Raw genomic sequence first — 21,964 nt, forward strand, 5'->3', positions numbered from 1 at the left:
CTCAAAAACCAACGAAACCCATAGAACTTTTACAGAGGGAATATAAATAAGAAAAAAATTCAATTAACAGGAGACAGTACTCCCTCTAACTTAAAAACCAATGAAACCTATAGTATATTGATTAAGGGAATAAAAATAATAAACTCAAAAACCAACGAAACCCATAGAACTTTGACTGAGGGAACATAAATAAATAATAAATATATGAATGAAAAATTAATTCTTCCCACCATGTAATAAATGAAGGTGTTATGAAATATCAGGGGCCCAACAAAGATAAATAACGGTAGACGAACACCGGCGATTGTTGTAAAACACAAACATCTTTGACGGTCAGATACTGTTCCAAGATGGCACTGAGGGATTTTCCTGGCCACAAACACTTTTACGACGGAACGGCGAGGTTCCGATCTTGAAGAAAAAGACACGGAATACTCCCCATTTAGGTACGTTACCCCGAGAAATCGATAGATACATGCATCAAATTGGCAATGTAAGCGAAAGGGGAGGGTTACAGTAATATATTTATGAAATTAAACATACGGACACCACTCCAAGATGGCGCAACCACGTACACACGTCACGCCCCAAACGGAGACTGACTAACCAGCTGTCAGTAATTAATTAGCGTAGCACACACGTAAATAGAAGCTCGTTCAACATAGACGCCAGAGAGCGATTCGAACGAGGCAGAGACGCGGCGCCAAAAACACAGAGGTAAGAGCCAGAGAGCCTTAACTAGCACAACCAGATAAACAGGGGTATTTTCAATAGATAGAACTGTGGAGAGATAAGACATTCAACGCTATGCGGAGGCACCCGAGTTAAAATGCAACTTGTAGCAATCTAGCAGGGCAAAACTTCTGAAGGGATGGAGGTGATTAACCTAACATGGAACTTTATAACCACCGCCACAATCCCATTTTATAATCTAGTGACAACACCACACATTGAGTAACACAGAGAGCCAGATATATTTAAGGGATTAATGCTAATCATAAAAATGCAAGCTCTCAAGGGGAAAGTGTCTAGTTAAAGAGTGAACATCCCATATAATGCTTTAGAACAGAATAGACAATAGCTAAACTTGACTAGCACGCAAAATAATCACTCAAAACGTTCTTTGATCCCACTAGAACATTTCCAGTTCCTGTGAGGTTCCCAGATATCCTATGCCTGTTCGAAGAGGGTTTTAGAACATTTGAAGGTAAGGTATCTACGTGATAAAATCATATAAACACTCCCAAAGTTAGAAACAGAAAGGTAATTACGAATATATTTTTATCTAAATCGATACACGCACTTAAAAAGCAAAAAGACCGAATAAACTGAAAAAGAAAACCCAATACGAGGAGTCTTGTCGAAGATAAGAAGGTAATTAAAACATTAATCGAACTCCCATTTATCTGAGGGTTAACGCTATTCCTTCAAATCCTTGACCAACTATATATGTCTCTTATCAGGCCACAGCAGCAAGAGACTGCAGACATTAAATGACACGCTGCACAGGCCCTGGCCGGATCCCTTATCATATTCATTAGTGGTGAGAACACCCTTTTTGTAAAGGTGAGAATATGAGAATTATGCTCGAGTCACTTTATTTTCCCTTCTTTAATCAGAAATCCTTAAAGTAATGGTTTCCACATTGAAATGGATTTTGGAGGGAACAGGGTTCAATGTATACAAATGTTTTAACGAGAGCATTGTAATAATAGATGAAGTGTGATACTGGTACAGAATGATATTGCACTACAACACCAATAGAAAAACCTGTTATACCTCAGTAATGTATACCATATTTATTAATATGAGATTATAGATAGTAGGTAGATATCCCATACTAGATCGCATAGATATATGAAAGGCCCTAGCAAAGGAGAAACCTAAATAACATAGACAACTTTTGCAATTGTGAATAGTGCACAATCTAAGAGAACAGATATTGACACATTATTTTGCTCCCTAAACAGAGAAATTAAAACTCGAAATCTTCTTGACACAGGAAACCCCTACCAAGAAGTCCTGAGGAAGGTGCCACAGAATTAAATGTATTGCACCGAAACGCGTCGACGCATTTCCTAATTAAAGAATCCAAGTGAAGCCGAGTACACACTGGATGTACATGCATTTTTGTCACAGCTGTCTACGATAGTTAATGCAATCCTAGGCTTTTGGATCTGGAAATCAATAGTGGCGAGAATATCTAGGAGCCACAGTCATAATAGGGGTTTATTACTTTATAGTGTGTTTTTGTAATTTTTACTGTTTATGAATTGCAAATGTGTTATGTATGTATTTCTTTGCCCTGTATTTTTAATTACTGTATTGTTCAACTGTGCATATGAGATATTGATTCTATGTATTTTTACTTTTCAAGGAATATTTCTTTGAAATTTTAACTATGGTTTTTTAATTGTTCAGTGTATGAATTTTCTATTAAAAATAGACTGTTAACAAATTTTATTTTTCTGTGGAAATTATTACTAAATTTCACCCCATAGCACAGTGAAATATAGTAGCCTGCTATCTAAATGTTCAAGTGCAACTGCAACGGTATAGATATATTAAGTAAACTAGCGCACTCCAGGGATTTCCCTCTGACTTGCAAACAGATCTGAGACATGTGAGAAAATAGAAAAGAGAAATAGGGTGAGACAGATCAGAGAAATAGATACGGGGGAGAGATTGAATCAGATCTCAGAAATAGAAGAGACAGAAATATACAAAACACACAGATAGGAGGGCAAACAACAGAAAGTGTTGGGGAGGCATAAAAAGACAGGAAAACATAGAACCAAAAAATAGGGGAAGAATAGAAATATAGGATAGGATAGCAGAGAGAGAGAGAGAGGCCAGAGATAGAGGATTATTAAAAATACAGAGACAGCAAGAGACGTCACAGAGAAATAGGGGGAGACAGGACACTGAAAGGAATTAGATGAAGAACAAGAAGATATATGGGGGCGTTTCATCAAGCGGCAGCGATATTTATCGCTGCCCACTTTAAGCGTGGACAATTCTAACACTGTCTATCGCCAAATTCTATCGCCCGGTCAGCACACTAATGCCAAGGTGATAGAAATCCCGTCAATAGCGGCGATAAGTGGCAATATCGCAGGATTACCGGCGATAAAAAAGAAGCGTTAGGAAAAACATTGTAGATAGGGAGATGTGGACTCAGTATTATGATCCCCCTCCCATGATACATATGGCTAAGTAGGGAAAATAGCAGGCGTAAGAAACCGGCGATATACCCGGTTAGCTCTACTTTTTATGTCGCTAGACGGGTTACCGATTTTCTTGTTGATAGGGAGAAGCTGTGTTAGCTATTGTTTCCACTGAATTTCAGTCGGGAATGCCTACCTCGCATCCCATTAGCGATGCGAGGCACAAAGAAAATGGGCGCAAAGGCATGGATTCACGCCTGGCCATGCTGTTAGGGCGATAAAATTATCCCCGCTTTTCGCCCTAACATTGACGCTAGAGCGGTGATAATTTTACCGCTGGGCCTTGTTGATATGCCCCTGAGATTTTAAAAATCATATGGGAAAGGCAGAAGGATGCAGAACAGAGCAGAGATTTTATTAATCATAATATAAAGACAGAAGGATGCAGAACCGAGCAGGGGGGGGAAATGCAGTGATAGAAAGAGACATAATCAATTGATCTATGAGTACAATGATAGAGAGCTAGAAAGGGACAGAACACGAACGTAGATAGTGACACAACATAGGGGAAAGAGTAAAAATATAGAGACAAAAGGAAACAAAATGGAGAAAGAAGAAGGCACAAAAAAGGTGGAAAGAAGGGACAGATGAACAGATAGGACAGAAAGAAAGTATATCAAATATAGGAGTTTTCAGAAGATGGAATAGCGATAGAACAGAACAACAGAGAAAGGAGAGGGCAAAACGGAGCTGGAAGGCACAGCAGGCTCAGCACAGAGAGATAGAAGAAAAGACAGATGTAACAGCAGACAGCACAGAGAGGGAGGAAGGAGAGGAGATAGAATAAGATTGGACAGAAAGATAGGAGGAGACAAAAAAGACCGGAGAAGGCAGAACACTGACATAGGAGGATAAAGAAAAGAGAGATATGAATGGAGCAGACATGGAGTGACAGAAAGAAACAGCAAAGAGATGGTAACACAAGAACAGATAGATGCTGTGACCCAGAGGGTGTGAGAGACTGCAGTGATGCTGGAAGGCAGAAGAGAAAGATTTGCAGAGGCAAAACAAAGAGGTTGTGGGAGACAGAGTAAAGAGGTATAAGGTGATGGTACATGGATCTAGGAGAAAAAACTGAACTTGGAGGAAACACAATTTAGACTTAGGAAGAGATGTAATGAAATAACAGGAGGAGAAATAAAACACACACACGAGAAAACAATTGAGATGAGGAAAAGAAAAGGTAATTAGAAGAAAGTGTAGAATTATGACAGGAGAAAGAAGTGATGTCAGAATGAACAAAACTGGGAGCTAGAAGGAAGAACGAAGGCACAGAAGGGGACAGCACAGTAATATATTTAAGACGATGGAATAGAGGTATAAAACAATATGGCTGAAAGAGAGATTACACAGAGAAGAGAGAATCGATGAGACAGAGAAGGGAGAAGGCATAAAAGAGATGGCAGGATACAGAACATAGAGATGACAGGAAAGTGAACAAGCATAGATGAGGGAATCAGGCAAAGAGAGCTGGAAGCAAAGAGCCCAGACATGGGAACAATAATAAAATAAACATAAAAACATACACAACAATGGACAGTGGCAGAAGACAGCACAGTTATGAGACAAGACAAAACAAAGTGTTGAGATAGAGCAGAGATAAACAATGATAGAGAAGACATAAAAGAGAAGAAAGAACTAAGATGTAGGACGGGGCAAAACAGAGAGCATTGGAAGAAGACAGTGCAGAGATGTTAACTAAAAACACACAGAGATAGGATGATATTGAACACAGGGTGATGACAACACAGAGATGAAGCAGAGCAAACAGGGATATGTGTAGAGACAGACCAGAGAGATAAGAGGATCCGGACAAGATACAGGGAGATTTCATAGTCATAAATTTTATTCGACAATTAAGTCATAAAAGTGTACATAAAATCCACATTTTTCCATAAAAATGTCAATAAAATTTATACAATAAATATTTAAAAAAGGAATTAAACTACAAGAGACAATTGCCGAATCAATTTACATAAATGGATAAAATAATTTTAAAAAAACAAAAACTCAATCATATATTTACAGATCATGGAAGCATTGGACAAAACTCATTTCAGTAGGACACTCCACATGCTTACGACTATCTTATGGGTAATAAAACATATTATTCATACCTCTACCTCAAATTGTTTAGCCCGAATTACCCATGCCCATCTCCGAAACTTGGCTACAGCAATAGCGATTGGGGGGCTAGGGTCTGTACAAAGAATTATTAAGGCCTCCTTGTGCCTGCGGGTACCAAGCAATTTACAAATAGGCTTAACCCACATAGATCTAGGGGCAACATACAGAGGACAAAAGAAAAGGAGGTGACTTAGAGTCTCTTGTTCCTCTCCACACCTTGGGCATTTATCATTATCGTTTTCTCCTGCCCATTTAGCTGTACATGACCTTAATGGGAGGGAGCCAACTCTGAATTGAAAATAAAGTTTACGATCCTACTGTTTCTCTATGGCATCTCAATATATTTCCAGCTTCGGTTGGGCCTTAAACTCCAGAAAACGGCCTGTTAGATGTGAGGAATCTAAATTAACCATCTCCCAATACTTTTCTTTCATGGTTTTCTTAGAGGGGAATGCAGCATTTTCCGGGTCGACCCATAGCTCCATCATTCCCAATCTAAATAACAGGGTCCTAAGGGCCTTTAACCAGAGTATTTTTTGGGATGAGTCTTGAGCGATTATCTCCATCAGGCCCCGTGCATAATGCTGTAGTTCATACGCGGTCCATATCCGTAGCCAGTACAATAACGGGCGAAGACAGGCAAGGTCTTGGACCGTTTTTTTTCCAAGGTCCCACATTAAAGGTATTAACGGGGTACTTATAGGAACACTAGTGGCTTTTCGCAGAAATTCATTTTCTGCTAATGTCAGATTTCTTAAATTCTCAAAACCCCAAAGTTCGGCACCGTAAAGTGCCGAACTTACCACCTTTATTCCATATACTTCTAATAATGGACTAATGGGCTTTGTCACTGAAGAATTAAACCTTTTCAGAAGGATACCAGCCTGCTGGCGATGTTTTAGCACTGCAATATCTAATTGGCTATTCCACCCCAGATCTCTCTGGAGGGTTACCCCCAAGTAAGTAAAGGAGTCAACCCGCTCCAGCGGTGTTTCATTCATATATATCCTCCCTCTGAAAGGTCTAACAAACCCAGCAGGTTTACGGCCAGTAAGAACCATGAACTTAGGGGCATATTACCAAGCAATAGCGATAATTATCGCTATTGCTTGGTTAGAGACAAACATTTACCGCAGCGCTGCGGCGATTTTTACCGCAAATAAACCTTGGTATTACCAAGGTTTAACGCAAATGCGGTAAAAATCGCCGCAAAGCATGAATATCGCTGAAAAGTCAGCGATATTCATGCATTAGCGAGCTAATGCTCTTAGCCATGTTATCCACCTCCCATTGGATAACATGGCTAAGAACTGCTCAAGGCAGGTGTTAGCTTTTGGAGATATTCGTGCTTAGCGCGAATATCTCCAAAAGTTGGTAATAGGAGATAGCGATGTTAGCGACTGTTTTCAGTCTCTAACATCTTGGCACGCCCACTTTGCATCTCATTAGTGATAAATATCATTGACATGCAAAGCGGGGCCCAAGATGGTTGCTATCTCCTACTAGCTGTCGCTAACTGGTGTTAGCGGCAGCTAGGTAATAGGGAGATAATTTTATCTCCGCTTTCTTGGCTTTTAAAGCCAAAAAAGCGGAGATAAACCCCCTTTATAATATGCCCCTTAGTTTTTGCCGTATGTATTTCAAGGCCCCTATCCAAGCAAAAGTCTTCAAAAAGCTTTAAGGCACGCTGGAGCCCACTTGGTGTTTTCGAAATTATCACGGTGTCGTCTGCAAACATGAGGATCGGGACCGGCTCCCCAGACATCGCCGGGGCATCGGTCGGGACCAAGGAGAGGAAGTTCGCCACCCTGTTCACAAAGAGCGAGAACAAGGTAGGCGCCATGACGCAACCTTGTCTCACTCCCCGCTCAACGGGAAAGGGCTCCGTAACCTCTCCCTGGCAACCCCATCGAACCCGAGCAAATGTATCCTCATGCAGGCGGACGATCAGGCTCAACAGTTCAGGTGCCATCCCTAGCTCGGCAAGCACTTGCCACAATTTATTACGGGGAACCAGGTCAAAGGCTGCCCTTAAGTCCACAAATATGGCATATAGGGCAACCTTATCCAGGACCACCGTATGCCAGTATAAGATGATGAACCGGAAGACCTGATCTATAGTACTGGTTTTTGGGCGGAAGCCAGCCTGGAGATGACTCAGAATGTTATCATCATCTATCCAGGACTGGATTTTACCCAAGACCAGCCGACCCATAATTTTTTTAATAGAATCAATCAGACTTATGGGCCTATAATTGCCTGCTGACGACTTGTCCCCTTTTTTATACACCAGCACTATTTCTGCGCCTTTCCATGATTTGGGAACTTCCATCCCTTGGGCTATGGCGTTCACATAGCCATTTTTTTTTCTCGATTTTATCTATTTATGTAAATTGATTCGGCAATTGTCTCTTGTAGTTTAATTCCTTTTTTAAATATTTATTGTATACATTTTATTGAAATTTTTATGGAAAAATGTGGATTTTATGTACACTTTTATGACTTAATTGTCGAATAAAGTTTATGACTATGCAGAGAGATTTCACTATCAATGCAATGAGAAGAGTGGAAGAACCGAGATATAGAAGGAAACAAACAAAAACAAAGATATAGAAAGAGCAGAAAAGAGAGAAAGTAGAGAAAGAATAGAGGGATGAGATGTAAAACGGAAATTTAAGGAGAAGGAATATAGATATAGGAAAAATAGAGCATTAAGATAGAAGGAGAAAGGAGAGACACAACAGAGATTGGAGGGGACAGCACAGAAAGACATGGGAAAACCAGAAAAGAAGAGTGAGATAGGAGAATTAACAGAGAACAAAGGAGTGGGAGAGGGCAGCATGGAAAGAGATGGAGGCGACACAGCAGAGTTGTGAGATGACACACAACACAGAAGTAGGAAACAGAAGAGAGAGGTAAGATGAGACACCTCAGATAGAAGAATATTTAAAAAAGTAGAAACAGAAAATAGCAAGCAGGAGAAAGAACAGATATGTGTGAGGGGATTAACCAAAGAGCACAGGACGGAGACAAAGATGGTAACAACTTTGGATAGATTTGGGACAAAGCAGCCATGTAATGTGAGCTGTGGACCAGCCTGTCTGAGAGAAGAGTGGTGTAAGGAGATTCAAAGGATGGAAAGAGCTTGACTATCACCTACCTGGTTGATGTAGGCTGTGGCAGGCACGTTGAACGCCTTCCCGTTGATGGTGAAATACAAGTCTGGTAAATCACCAATAGTGCTACAGTCAACAAAATGCTAAAGTTTAGGAAGAAGAGAGAACATTTTATCATAAGTTAAATGCAAATATCATAGATATCTTGTGACAACAGAAAGGTAGAGTTAATAATTTGAAGATGTTTAGAAATTGCAGGTCAGATGCATTTAAAATGTATATAGCTGCTGGCATCAAACTTGGAATTGAGAAATGTGTGGCAAATGGCCCCTGGAGAGGCCCCACCGCTGGGGGGGCGTCTAGTATGATAGCCTTTTCGCTTTATATCCTAGATTCAGATTCAGTTGCTATAGAGATCAGGTGGTTCTATCGAGCCCTGGAGGCCTTGGGAATAGTCTGGCACTGGTGAAAACACATGAAGCTCTGTCTGGCTTGAGTGAAAAGTAGTGGCTTCTGAATTCATCAATCTGTACCAGTGGGAAACTGTTTAACATAAATAGGATCCGCAGCAGTGACAGCAAGTTGGTTACATCTTCTGAACTGACATGCTGTCAGATTGTGTCAAAATCAGTAAAACTGGATGGGGGTCTCTTTTATAAGTACTCGCCTTATACCTGGGCTTCTATGGGAATTCACAAGGGCATAATATCAAGCCCATTATCGCCGCTTTAGTGACAGTTTTCTGCCGATAAAAGCGGCGATAATGTATCACCCTTTCTTGATAATATGGCCCAAAGTCATTTATAGTTGGCTGAGGGTTTACTGTCCAGTGAATGGAACAGATTCAGGGGCTTAATTACAAGCCCCTCGCGCTGCCGGCGTGTCACTTTTAACATGGGCTTGTAAGCCCGCCGGTGTACAATTGGAATTTAATAATTTCTTTAACTATATATTAATAAATAATGTTGGAAAAGGAAGGAACTGCAAAGATTACCAAAAAGCCAGTGTTGTAATGCTACCTTTATTATCTTCCACGTATCCTGCACCTTGTGAGGGGCAGAAGTGCACTGCATAGTGAGTGTGGCTTTGTATTATGTTAAGTGCTTTTACCAGCACAGTGCTGGTAGCAGAGGTATAGGTGCAGCAGGGAAGGTTTAGAGACTGACCTATCTGTACAATGCAGATCAGTTCAGGATATATTGTTAGGATCTTTGAAAGGATGAGGGTTTTAAACCATAAAGAAGTCTGAGACGACATTCGAACTTGAATAAAGAACACTGCAGATTGGATATGAAGGCAATTATCCTTTAAACCTATGATACTTTGGACGATGCGAGGAATCCCAGCGTATGTTAACATCGGAAAATAAAGGAGATCGTATCAGCTATTTTTTAAAGATATACCCAAAGCTGAGTAAGTCCATGTTGGAAAATACGCGTTGGCTGGGCTGATGTATGCATATTGCATAAGACTGCAAATAAAGAATACTTGAACAAGGAAACTTCAAGACTCTTTGCTCAATACTTTTGGATTTTGTGGATTTTTATATATTGATTGTATTTCACAAACTAATTGTGTATAATGGTATGCTCCTTTTCATTGCTTGAATATTTGGAGAAATCATTTTTTTTATTGTGACTTCTAAGCGGTGGGGTCACAAAAGGTTGGGCATTATAAAGTAACAAACAGATTGAGAACTATTATACCTGTGCAGCCTACATTTGCCTACACTGCTGACAGCACAACTTTAGAAATTGCAATTATGTCCAGGCCTAGTGCTTCCAGTGGTGCAGTGTGCAGAGGACCAATGCCTGGGCATACCCGTCCTGCTTAGGGCGACACAGTGATGAATAGGCAATCACTGATGGATAGAATGCCGATTAATCTCAGCCACTGGTAATTTCTCGGGTCGCATCAGTTCATTGTTATTTTGGTCAAAGTGCCACCTCAGTTTAGACCCAGCTGTGAGAAGTTGGCCTGGCATATGCTGTCCACTATTCTAGTTGGCACCTTGCACCAGTCCATACAAGCCTTATTGATGGTAGGTTAAAGACAGCCTTAATAGAAAGCTATCCTAGTGGTAGCTGTGGAGAGCAGCCTTCAGGCTAAGTCTTGAAGGAATGTAAAGCAGCTTATTTTACCAGTCTATAATCTCGTGAATGACCAAATGAATGGAGAACCACACCAGGTATATATATATAAGATATATGTATTTATTCTAAACACATCCCTCTAGTCTCTTTATGAGGCTAGAGGCAAAAGTACATTCAGTGAACTTAATAGCACACAGTAAATTAGCACAATATACGTTGAGCTATAGGGGGGTACCAAACCATATATTAAGAAAGTGGTATAAGAACTACGACTTGCATAGACACAAGGCCTAGAGCCTTTAGAACCACTGGGGCCACCAGGAACCGCCCAAGGTTGTGACACAGGGGACCCACGGGGGACACGTGCAGTGTGTGAACACAGCCGCGAATCACCATTAACTTCTATGGGGAAAGTAACGGTTGGAATTTTAAGGATAAAGGACACTTGGAGCAAACCCCTTTAGAACTAGGAGGTTCTAGAGTCAACACCCACGGGAGCACTGGAGTACTCGAGTTACCTCACCCAGGGAAGCCGGGTGCATAGGTGAATTTTCTTGTCGGGTTTCGTCTTCGTTTTCAATGGCGATCTGCTGCAAAGTGCTGCAACCGTCCAAGTGGAAAGTGTCCGGTGTGATCCAAGCATGGATAAAAGATGAGAGGAACCTGGAAGCAGAGGGAACAGAGTCTGGGTCACTTACCAGTGACCAGGAGCACGATAGGCGGATGCCCACCGATGTTGGGTGATTTCAGGAGAAGAAGGGGAAGCTTGACTCTTCAGCCACGAGGTCCCGGCGACATCGACGACAACCAGAAGCTGGATTCAAACTGTCCCACAAAAGTTGTCGAGTGCTGAGGTGTCGGTGCCCGGATTGGACCCAACAAGCCTTGGCAACAGCAATACATGCAGAAAGCAGAGATAGGCTACGGTGAATACCAGCAAGGTCTGAGTGACTCATCACTTGGTAGGAAGTCAGGGCACGTCTAAAGCAACCAGGGAAGCCCAAGGAAAATCAGAGTTACCTTAGAGGGGACCCACCAGTCGACGGACTAGGGATCGCAAAGGCGCCTCAAGGGGAAATGCAAGAAGCAGGCTCACGGAACACTTGTGGAGTGTAGGCCCACAATCTTCGGTGCAGACAGTGCTCAGGGCTTTGGTTACAATTAACCCAAAGCACAACTTCAAGAGACCTCGAGAAGTCAATGAACTTGGCAAATGTGCATGGTGTCCAGATTTCCGGTTCCACGTCACTTATGAGGATTGCGGGTCTCAGCTTTGCTGGAGGCTCAGGTCAGCCTTTGAGAAGTCTGGAAATCTTCTTCCTGGGCTGCAGGTACTATGGAGTACAGTGGGAGCTTCAAAGATAAAGACCGGCAAATGCTTCATTGGTACCTTTTTAAACAGGGGAGTCACTCCTTGACCCCAAGGGAGATTCTTATGTCCTCTATTTGTTAGAAGAGCGTTGAAGTTCCAGGATTCTGTTTCAGAGTTTCGTCCAGGTGCAATCTAAAGTCATGTTGCCAGGGGTCCCTTACTTATACTAAGAAGAGGGGTTGGACATACTCTGGGGATCCACATATGGGAGGGTCTGGAAAGAGGGGTGGCTACACCCATTTCCTTTTTTTTAATTTATTTTTTTAACACACTTTATTTTTTGAATAAAGGATAAGGTTTACATTGCATTGCATAAAGTCTCTTGACATCCAAAACAAATCGATCCTGTCATTCCGTGATATCAAAATGGACAACATATTGACCAGTATAGTGGCCACATCTATTAATCGTCAGTATCCGCCATCTCCCCCACCACCACCCACAATCCCACACCAAGCCGTAATACTAAAGCAGTTAATGTATTGCAAGCATTTTAAACAGTGGTGCAAGCATTCTAAACAGCATGTCCATCATCGGTCCCTCAGCCCACTCCTTTTGGCACTATGCCATTATCTACCTGTGCAATGGCAGCCTGCTTGGTAGCGTCCAGGTGTACCCTCAGTGGCCCCCAGATGTTTTTGGGTCTGGATGTCGGAGACATAAGACTGGCGTACAATTCTGCATTGGTGTTCCAAAATACTAAGCTGTTAAGCCAATCTTGTAGTTTGGGGGCTGACTTCCTGCCCCAGTGAATGGCCACCTCCTTCTTTGCTAGCAAGAGAGCCAGAGACGCCAATCTCCTTTATTTCTTGGGGATCTGAACTGTGTAACCCATGAGAGCAATTTCAGGAAGGGGAACATGCACCGCCGCCCAGTAGGACTGTAGGCGAGGACAGGTCCAGGTCACGTGCATAAAGGCAGCATGCGGGGATAAGCATTTTAAACAATTGTGTGACTTAGTAGAATCGATCTTCTGGGCCTTGGCTGGCGTAAAGTAGGCATGGCGGAGAAATTTGAAATGTAATAACTTATGGCGACTGTTAAGCGATACGTCTCGGGTGACCCTGCAACACATCTCCCATTTGTCAACTGTGATCTCTCTACCAGTATCTGCCTCCCATTCCTGTCTAATCTTGAAGTCTTCTACAGGGAGCATTTGGGCGCATGCCTTGTACAGTTTGGAAATGAGGCGTGCACCATTCGTATTCTCCAGGACCAAACTAAGCGGGGGAACGAATCCGGTTCGACCGGATATGAGGGGAATGCCGCACGCAATGCGGATTTCATTCTGTTCATTAATAAGCGAGTCATAAAGCTGCAGTCGGTGAACCTGTCGTCCTCGTCTATCGAGAAGATATGGCCCCCCCGGAGCAAATCGCCTATCTTCCCAATGTCAGCTGCTGCCAACACGCGCTGTACTATTCCTTCTCCAGTGAGTGGGAACCATCTGGCATTGAGCAATGGCAGAGCAGAAGACTATAGAGATGTAGCACCTGTCTGCTTTCTCAGCTTGTCCCAAGCCCAAGCAGTAGTTGACATCGTCTGAATGTCCCACCTGTCTCGTCGGAAGCCAACCGGCAACACTTCGCTCAATTTGCCCAGTAAAACTAGGTCCGCCTCTAGTCTCAAAAATGGGATACGGGCGTCAGGGTCAAACCAGGCATGTGCGTAGCGGCATTGGGCCACCAAATAGTTCAATTGGAAATCTGGGATGTTAAAATGTCGTATGGCAGGGTCAGGATGGACCAACGCACGCGAGGCCGTTTACCAGCCATACCAGTCTGATCATGAGTGTCCATAGGGTGCGAAGGAAACTGCCTGCCAGGGGCACAGGAATATTGTTAAAAATTTGGGGCGTACCACCATTTTTAATATGGCCAGCCTGCCCGCCTGAGTTGTGTTCAGGTGGATATGGATGCCAAGATACTTAGCTGAGTCCTGGCACCATTCAAGAGGGAATTCACAATCCCATTTGACTGTGCTCTTCGTTAACTGAAATATGATCGACTTATGCCAATTGATGCCCAGCCCAGAAAATCTGCCAAACGGATAATTTCACGGACAGAGGGGCCAGGTTTAAGTGGGGTTCACAGATATACAGGATGGTATTGTCCGCATAAAGGTACGCTAAAAGGGAGCCGGTCTTAAATTGTAGGCCTTTGTGTAGATGACGCTCTTGAAAATGCCTAATTAGTATGTCCATTGCGAGAATGAACAATAGGGGGGACAGGGGGCATCCCTGACGGGTCCCAAGGTGTAACCCAAACAGCCTTGACAGAGTGCCATTCAAGCGTAGTCGCACTGTGAGGCCACTGTATAGTAAGGAAACAGTTGCAATGAAGCAATAAGGCAGACCCATTCGCTTCATAACCTCAACCAGGAACGGCCACTCCAAGGAGTCAAATGTTTTCTCGGCGTCAAGTAGCACCACCTCCGCCGGGACTTCGGGCTGTGTTCTGTGCAGCACAGTGAACAATGTTCGGAGGTTCAAGGATGTGGAACGTCCAGGGACAAAGCCAGACTGCATTGGGGAAATTATGTATTCCATCAGTTGTGAAAGCTTGTTGGCAAGTGACTCGCTAAAATTTTGTAGTCCAAGTTTAACAGGGAAGGCGGCCGATAAGAGCCGCACTGTTTGTGTTCCTTTCCTGGCTTTGGAAGAAGGATAATGACAGATTCACACATTGTGGGGGGGAGACTTTGCCTTTCTAGAGCCTTCGCATATACCTCAATTAACTGGGGGGCTAAAATGTTCTTGAACTCTTTATAGATGTCTCCAGTAAAGCCATCTAATCCCAGGACAGTAGATCCTCGCAGGGTATCTATGGCTAGAATGACGTCGGCGACGGTTATTGGTTCGGCCATGAAGCCTAGCATATATTTCTCCAAGAATACCAATGGGATTTCATCTAGGTATGCAGTCTGGGCCTTACCGTCGGGATCTGCTCTAGAAGTGTAAAGTGTAGTATAGTAATCTAAGAATTCATCCCGGATGGCCACCGTGGATGTGAGGGTGTTGCCGGCTGCGGAGTGCAGTTCAGTGATAAAGTTTACACCCATTTCTTTTGTCCAGTTTCGCGCCAGAGCTGGGGCTGAGTACCTGCTACCGGTTTGAACGGGACTATGCACAGGGACACCAAATGGGACCCCAGTGCAGACTTTCTGGCACTCTCAAAGTGCACCCACCCAGCCCCAATACACTAAAGCCTGTCTGGGGAGTGGTTACACCTTGCTGTGACAGGAAACCTATTGTCCAGGCCCCCGTACGGAGTTTGGTCCAGCAGCAGGAGGTCAGATGTGTGTCTGTGGCTGCAGAATCCATTTTGTGATGCTGGGGCTCGTTTAAACTATTACCGGGCAGACCAGTGTGTACATGTCTTCTCTCTCTAGAAGGGTAGAATTCCACCCCCGCACCAGGAATGACAGGGGGTAGGATTCCAAAGTGTTTGACACCAAACACAACATGTTTCCATGCAGCCATTCTAAATTTAGCATTTACAGCGAGGTTATAATGCACTTAAAAGTATATGGTCTGTCACAGAACAGCTTCAGAGAATAGATTTCGAAAGCTGCAGAGGGGTCCTGCTCATGCATGGGCACCCTCTCACACAAAACCAATCACTCTGCCTTCAGGATTGATAAGGCCTGCTTTAGGAGTGACTGATAGGTTTTTATGTGTCAGTGATTAAAGGTAGATATAGGTAACCTATATCTTACTAAGGGGTGCATGCACCACCTTACCCAGGCTGTAGCAGCAGTCCTGTGTTGCCATTTTGAAAGGCTTCCAGGGGTGGCATAATACATGCTTCAGCACCTGGTAGGCCTCTGGGGTACCTATGCCCTTTCCATGGGGCAAAAATGGCACAGAAGCGTCACGCATCTGTGCCGTAAAAGTGGCGCATTGCTGGAGTAGCGTCACAAGCGCTATGCAGTTCCAGCAATGCTCTGGGAGGCCCTATCTTGTTAATGCTGCATCAATCCTTACGCCTGCTTCAAGCTGGCGCAGGGTTTTGACGCAGCATGGGCCTAAAAGTGACTGAGTGAAATCTTGTAGAACGCCCCCCGCGCCGGAACAGCTCCTGGCACAGGGCTTCACAACATGACGCATCTCCCAAATGCGTCGCGTCGTAAATACCCCGCACCATGGCGCATTTTTTGCGCCGCCGCTGCGTCACAAAAGTGATGCAACAGCGGCGTAAAAGAGGCGCAAGTGGCTTGTAAATCTGCCTCTTAGTACCTAGTGTACCATATGCTAGGGACTCACAAGGGTACCTCAGTACCCAAACTGGGGTGTACCTAAAATACATGCAATCAATTTATGGAGAAAGCAGCTATGCTGGGGTCCTGGATAGCAGGGCCCCAGCCAGACTAAAGTCAAAAAACTGTGAAACACCAGCAAAAAGTGGGGGTAACCATAATAAGCAGATCCTATTCTCCTACACAACCCCCCCCCCCCGAATGCAGGGACATTAAACTAACCTTGACCAGTTGAGTCTTCATGTTCTAAGTGGAATATCTGGAGAGTCCATCTGCATTGGCATGGTTACTACCAGGTCTATGTTCCACTGTATAGTCCATCCCCTGTAGGAAATGGACCACCTCAAAAGTTTGGGGTTTTCACCCTTCATCTGTTTTAGCCATAAGAGGGGCTTCTGGTCAGTCTGAACAGTGAAGTGAGTGCCAAACAAGTACGGCCTCAGCTTCTTCGGAGCCCAAATCACAGCAAAGGCCTACCTCGCAATAGCTGACCAACGTTTCTCTCTAGGAGACAGTCTTCTGCTAATAAAAGCTACTGGCTGGTCCTGACCTTCATCCTTCAATTGTGACAGCACAGCCCCTACCCCCAACGCAGATGCATCTGCTTGGACAATGAATTCTTTGGAGTAGTTAGGACTTTGGAGAATTGGTGCAGTGCACATGGCATGCTTCAGGTCATCAAATGCCTTTTGACAGCTAACTGTCCACTGAACTTTCTTTGGCATTCTTTTAGAAGTTAAGTCATTCAGGGGTGTCATAATGGAACCATACCCCTTGACAAACCTTCTGTAGTACCCAGTCAGGCCCAAGAAAGCTCTGACCTGAGTCTGGGTAGTTGGAGCAACCCAGTCCATGATGGTCTGGATTTTGCTCTGCAATGGTTGAACCTGGCCTTCACCTACAAGGTAGCCCAGGCACTGGCGTAACGAAATTTGAGGGGGCCTCTCTACAAGGTATGTAGAGGGACCCCCTCCGGGCTCAATTAGGAGCTATCCGGACGGAGTGCAGTGCCAAGGGGGCCCCCTGGAGCTTCGGGCCCCCCGCACCGCGTGAGCTGCGGGGGCCTGTGTTACGCCCCTGGGCCCAGGTACACAACCTAACTCTGCCCTATCAGGCACTTAGTAGCCTTGATAGTTAGGCCTGCTTTCTGCAGGGGCTCCAAAACATTTCTCAGGTGGACCAGGTGATCCTCCCAGGTGGAGCTAAAGACAGCAAAATCATCTTGATAAGCTGCACTATAGCCTTCCAGGCCTTTAAGGACTTTGTTCACCAACCTTTGAAAAATGGCAGGTGCATTCTTCAAACCAAATGGCATTACCACAAACTGATAGTGCCCACTAGGGGTAGAAAATGCTGTCTTGGCCTTTGCATCATCAGCTAATCTGATCTGCCAGTAGCTAGCTTTAAGATCGAATGTGCTCAGAAATGTGTCTGAGGCCAACATATCTATAAGCTCATCTGCTCTTGGGATTGGATGGGCATCAGTCCTAGTGACTGTGTTAAGACCCCTGTAGTCAACACAAAACCTTGTCTCTCTCTTTCCTCCCTGGGTGTGAGGTTTTGGTACCAAGACCACTGGACTAGTCCAAGGGCTATCTGAGGGTTCAAAAACTTCCAAATCCGACATTTTCTGGACTTCATTCCTGATACAGTCACTGACATGATCAGGTTACCTGTAAATTTTATTTTTAACAGGCAGACTATCCACTTCATGAGTGCACCAGTTAGTCTGACTTGGAGTCAGAGAGAACATGTTCCTATACTGATTGAGCACCTGTCAGCTTGTTGCTGAGCAGTGAGGCTGCCTGCCAAGGCTACACCATCAACTGACCCATCATCAGGGTTCTGTGGGAGCAGGTCAGGGAGAGGATCACTCTCTTCCTCCTGTCCCTCATCAGTAGCCATGAGCAAGCCCATGTCTGCCCTGTCAACATAAGGTTTCAGTCTGTTAACATGAAGCACCGAATTTGGGCTCCTGGGATTTCCAAGGTCTACCAAATAGGTAACCTCTCCCTTCTGTTCAACAATAGTGTGGGGTCCACTCCACTTGTCTGGGAGAGCTGCTGGGGCCACAGGATCACTGACAGAATATCGAAATCACAAATATCGACCTACAAGAATATCGAGTCAACAATATCGATGGCAAAAATATCGACATCCTATCTACAACATGGTAAGTACAAAAATATCGAAAAAATAATATCGATGTAAAAAATATCGATGTTAAAAATATCGATTTTTTTTAATATATATAAATGTAAAATTAAGTATATAACACTAATAAATAAAATATACATATTTAAAAGTATCTAATAATGTTTAAAATTAAATAATTAATACATATATATATTACTAATACATTAATTAAATATATACACTAAATATATAATATATAAATACAGAACAATAAGTATTAATACTTATTTTACTAATTTATAAATTAATAAAATATATTCTAATTTACTAATTAACATTTACAAACATAAAACAATAACATAAATAAAATGTAAGTAATAAAAAATAAAAAATTATTTTTTTACAATTAATTATATAAAACATTGGATAACATAAGGGTAAAAATTACTATTCCTACTCCAGAGAGTGCAACAGTAGGGAAAGCGTTTCATAGCGTAGGGGTAAAATTACTATTCCCACTCCAGTGGGTGCAACAGTAGTCAAAACTGACCCTGATCCCTAAAAATACCCCTTTACCCAAAAACTGAAAACTGACCCTGAAGCCTAAAAATACCTTTACCCAAAAACTGAAAACTGACCCTGAACCCTAAAAATACCCCTTTACCCAAAAACTGACCCTGAACCCTAAAAATACCCCTTTACCCAAAAACTGAAAACTGACCCTGAAGCCTAAAAATACCCCTTTACCCAAAAACTGAAAACTGACCCTGAAGCCTAAAAATACCCCTTTACCCAAAAACTGAAAACTGACCCTGAACCCTAAAAATACCCCTTTACCCAAAAACTGAAAACTGACCCTGAAGCCTAAAAATACCCCTTTACCCAAAAACTGAAAACTGACCCTGAACCCTAAAAATACCCCTTTACCCAAAAACTGAAAACTGACCCTGAAGCCTAAAAATACCCCTTTACCCAAAAACTGAAAACTGACCCTGAAGCCAAAAAATACCCCTTTACCCAAAAACTGAAAACTGACCCTGAACCCTAAAAATACCCCTTTACCCAAAAACTGAAAACTGACCCTGAACCCTAAAAATACCCCTTTACCCAAAAACTGAAAACTGACCCTGAAGCCTAAAAATACCCCTTTACCCAAAAACTGAAAACTGACCCTGAACCCTAAAAATACCCCTTTACCCAAAAACTGAAAACTGACCCTGAACCCTAAAAATACCCCTTTACCCAAAAACTGAAAACTGACCCTGAACCCTAAAAATACCCCATTACCCAAAAACTGAAAACTGACTCTGAACCCTAAATATACCCCTTTACCCAAAAACTGAAAACTGACCCTAACACTAAAAGTACTCCTTTACCCAAAATTAATTAATATTACAATTAAATTACTTCCCACCCTATTCCCCTATAAACCCACAACCCGCTCCAGTAGTAAAACATATAATTTACTTAAAAATATACATAAATTATCAATTAATTAATCAATTAATCAATTAAAATAATTAATTGACAATTAATATTTAATTGTAAAATAATTAATCTTTTAAAAATAATTATTTAATTAAAAATAAATTACTTCCCACCCTATTCCCCTATAAACCCACAACCCGCTCCAGTAGTAAAACATATAATTTACTTAAAAATATACATAAATTATCAATTAATTAATCAATTAATCAATTAAAATAATTCATTGCCAATTAATATTTAATTGAAAAATAAATTAATCATTAAAAAATAATTATTTAATTAAAAATAAATTACTTCCCACCCTATTCCCCTAAAAACCCACAACCCGCTCTGGTAGTAAAACATATAATTTACTTTTATATTTCTTTAAGTTATAAAAACATATTAAACACATATTATAACAATTACTTTAAATACTTAACTAAAATTTCTAACACATATTAGTAAATCGAAATTACTTACATCGATATATATGCTATCGATATTAGTAATTTCGATATTACTTACATCGATATATATGCTATCGATATAAGTAATTTCGATATTACTTACCTTAGGGTCGATATTCTGGCCATCGATATTCTGGACATCGATATTCTGTCCTTTCGATATTTGCAACTCGATATAAGTGTAGGTCGAAATTACTGTAATCGATATTTTGACTGTTTACCGGGGCCACAGGCTCCAACACCCACACTTTCTGTCCTGGCTGGTACACAGTCAGTACAGCCTTTTGGTCATGTCAGGCTTTTTGTAATTCCTGGCTAAACTCAAGGGGTTTGGTTGCCTTTTTCATATACTCAGCCATCCTGGAGTGGAGACCAAGTACATAGTCCACAATGTCCTGCTTAGGGGGTTGAAGAGGTAACTCCCATCCCTCCTTCACCAGACACAATGGACCTCTGACAGGATGCCCAAACAGAAGTTCAAAAGGGCTGTAACCAACCCCCTTCTGAGGAACCTCCCTGTATGCAAATAAAAGGCAGGGTAGTGGGATGTCCCATCTCTGCCTAAGCTTTTCTGGGAGACCCTTGATTATACCCTTTAAGGTTTTGTTGAACCTCTCAACTAAACCATTGCATTATGGGAGCTAGGGTGTAGTGAATTTGTAATTCAGTCCACACTCCTTCCACATTGCAGTCACGTAGCTAGACATAAAGTTTGCACCTCTGTCAGAAACTACATCCTTAGGGAAACCCACTCTTGAGAACACTCCCAAGAGGGCTCTTGCCACCACAGGGGCTGTAGTGATCCTAAGGGGAATTGCCTCTGGGTACCTAGTGGCGTGGTCTACCACCACCAGGATACATCTGTGCCCAGATGCTGTCTGAGGATCCATGGGACCGACAATGTCAATCCCTACCCTCTCAAAGGGAACTCCCACCACAGACTATGGTATCAGGGTGGCCTTTGTAGTACCACATGCCTTGCCACTGGCTTTACAGGTGACACAAGAGCGACAAAACTCCTTTGTGTCTTCAGACATGTGGGGCCAATGAAAGTGAGGGACAATTCTGTCCCAAGTCTTATTTTGGCCCAGGTGTCCTGCTAGAGGAATATCATGGGCTAGTATCAATAGGAAGACCATGAATTTCAAAGGCATAACCAACCTCCTGGCTGCACCAGGCTTGGGGTCTCTACTCTCAGAATACAGGAGTCCATCATCCCAATACATCTTTTGGGTGCCACTAGCATTCCCAGCAGCCTCAGCAGCAGCCTGCTATCTGAGGGGTTCAAGTGAAGGACATCTCAGCTGCTCCTGACTCAGATCTGCCCTGGAAGGGCCCCCTGTCCCCAACAACTTAACCTGAGCAGGCTCAAGCTCATCTGGTACAGTTCCTTCTTCGTGAGCACAATCATCTCCCTCAAGAGACTGATCCTCACTCTGAGTCAGGGGAGAAGGCACTGCCTTTACCCTACTGCTCCTTTTCTTGGAAGGCACCTGGTCCATTATTCCAGAATCCAGGGCCTGTTCAGTTTTAGACATTTTGGCCTGTGACCTAGTCACAGCAAACACATGTGCAGAGATTCCTAACATTTCTGCATGAGTCCTTAACTCCACTTCAGACCAGGCTGAAGTCTCTAAATCATTGCCAAGAAAGCATTCAACAGGGAGGTATGCACTTACCAGAACTTTGTTGAGGCCAA

The 21,964-nt window shown here is 42.8% G+C and overlaps 1 protein-coding gene across 1 annotated transcript in view; it reads right to left on the minus strand.

Annotated features, from left to right (window-relative positions):
* LOC147693267 (pepsin A-like) overlaps positions 1–21,964 on the minus strand; it is a 100,605-nt gene that overhangs the window by 2,698 nt on the left and 75,943 nt on the right. The window contains exon 8 of the mRNA XM_086933660.1: positions 8,515–8,613. Within this exon, the coding sequence (XP_086789786.1) occupies positions 8,515–8,613 (99 nt within the window). The remainder of the gene's footprint in view (positions 1–8,514; positions 8,614–21,964) is intronic.

The sequence above is a fragment of the Lissotriton vulgaris genome, chromosome 8, assembly GCF_964263255.1.
Source record: "Lissotriton vulgaris chromosome 8, aLisVul1.2, whole genome shotgun sequence".
Taxonomy (NCBI): Eukaryota; Metazoa; Chordata; class Amphibia; order Caudata; family Salamandridae; genus Lissotriton; species Lissotriton vulgaris.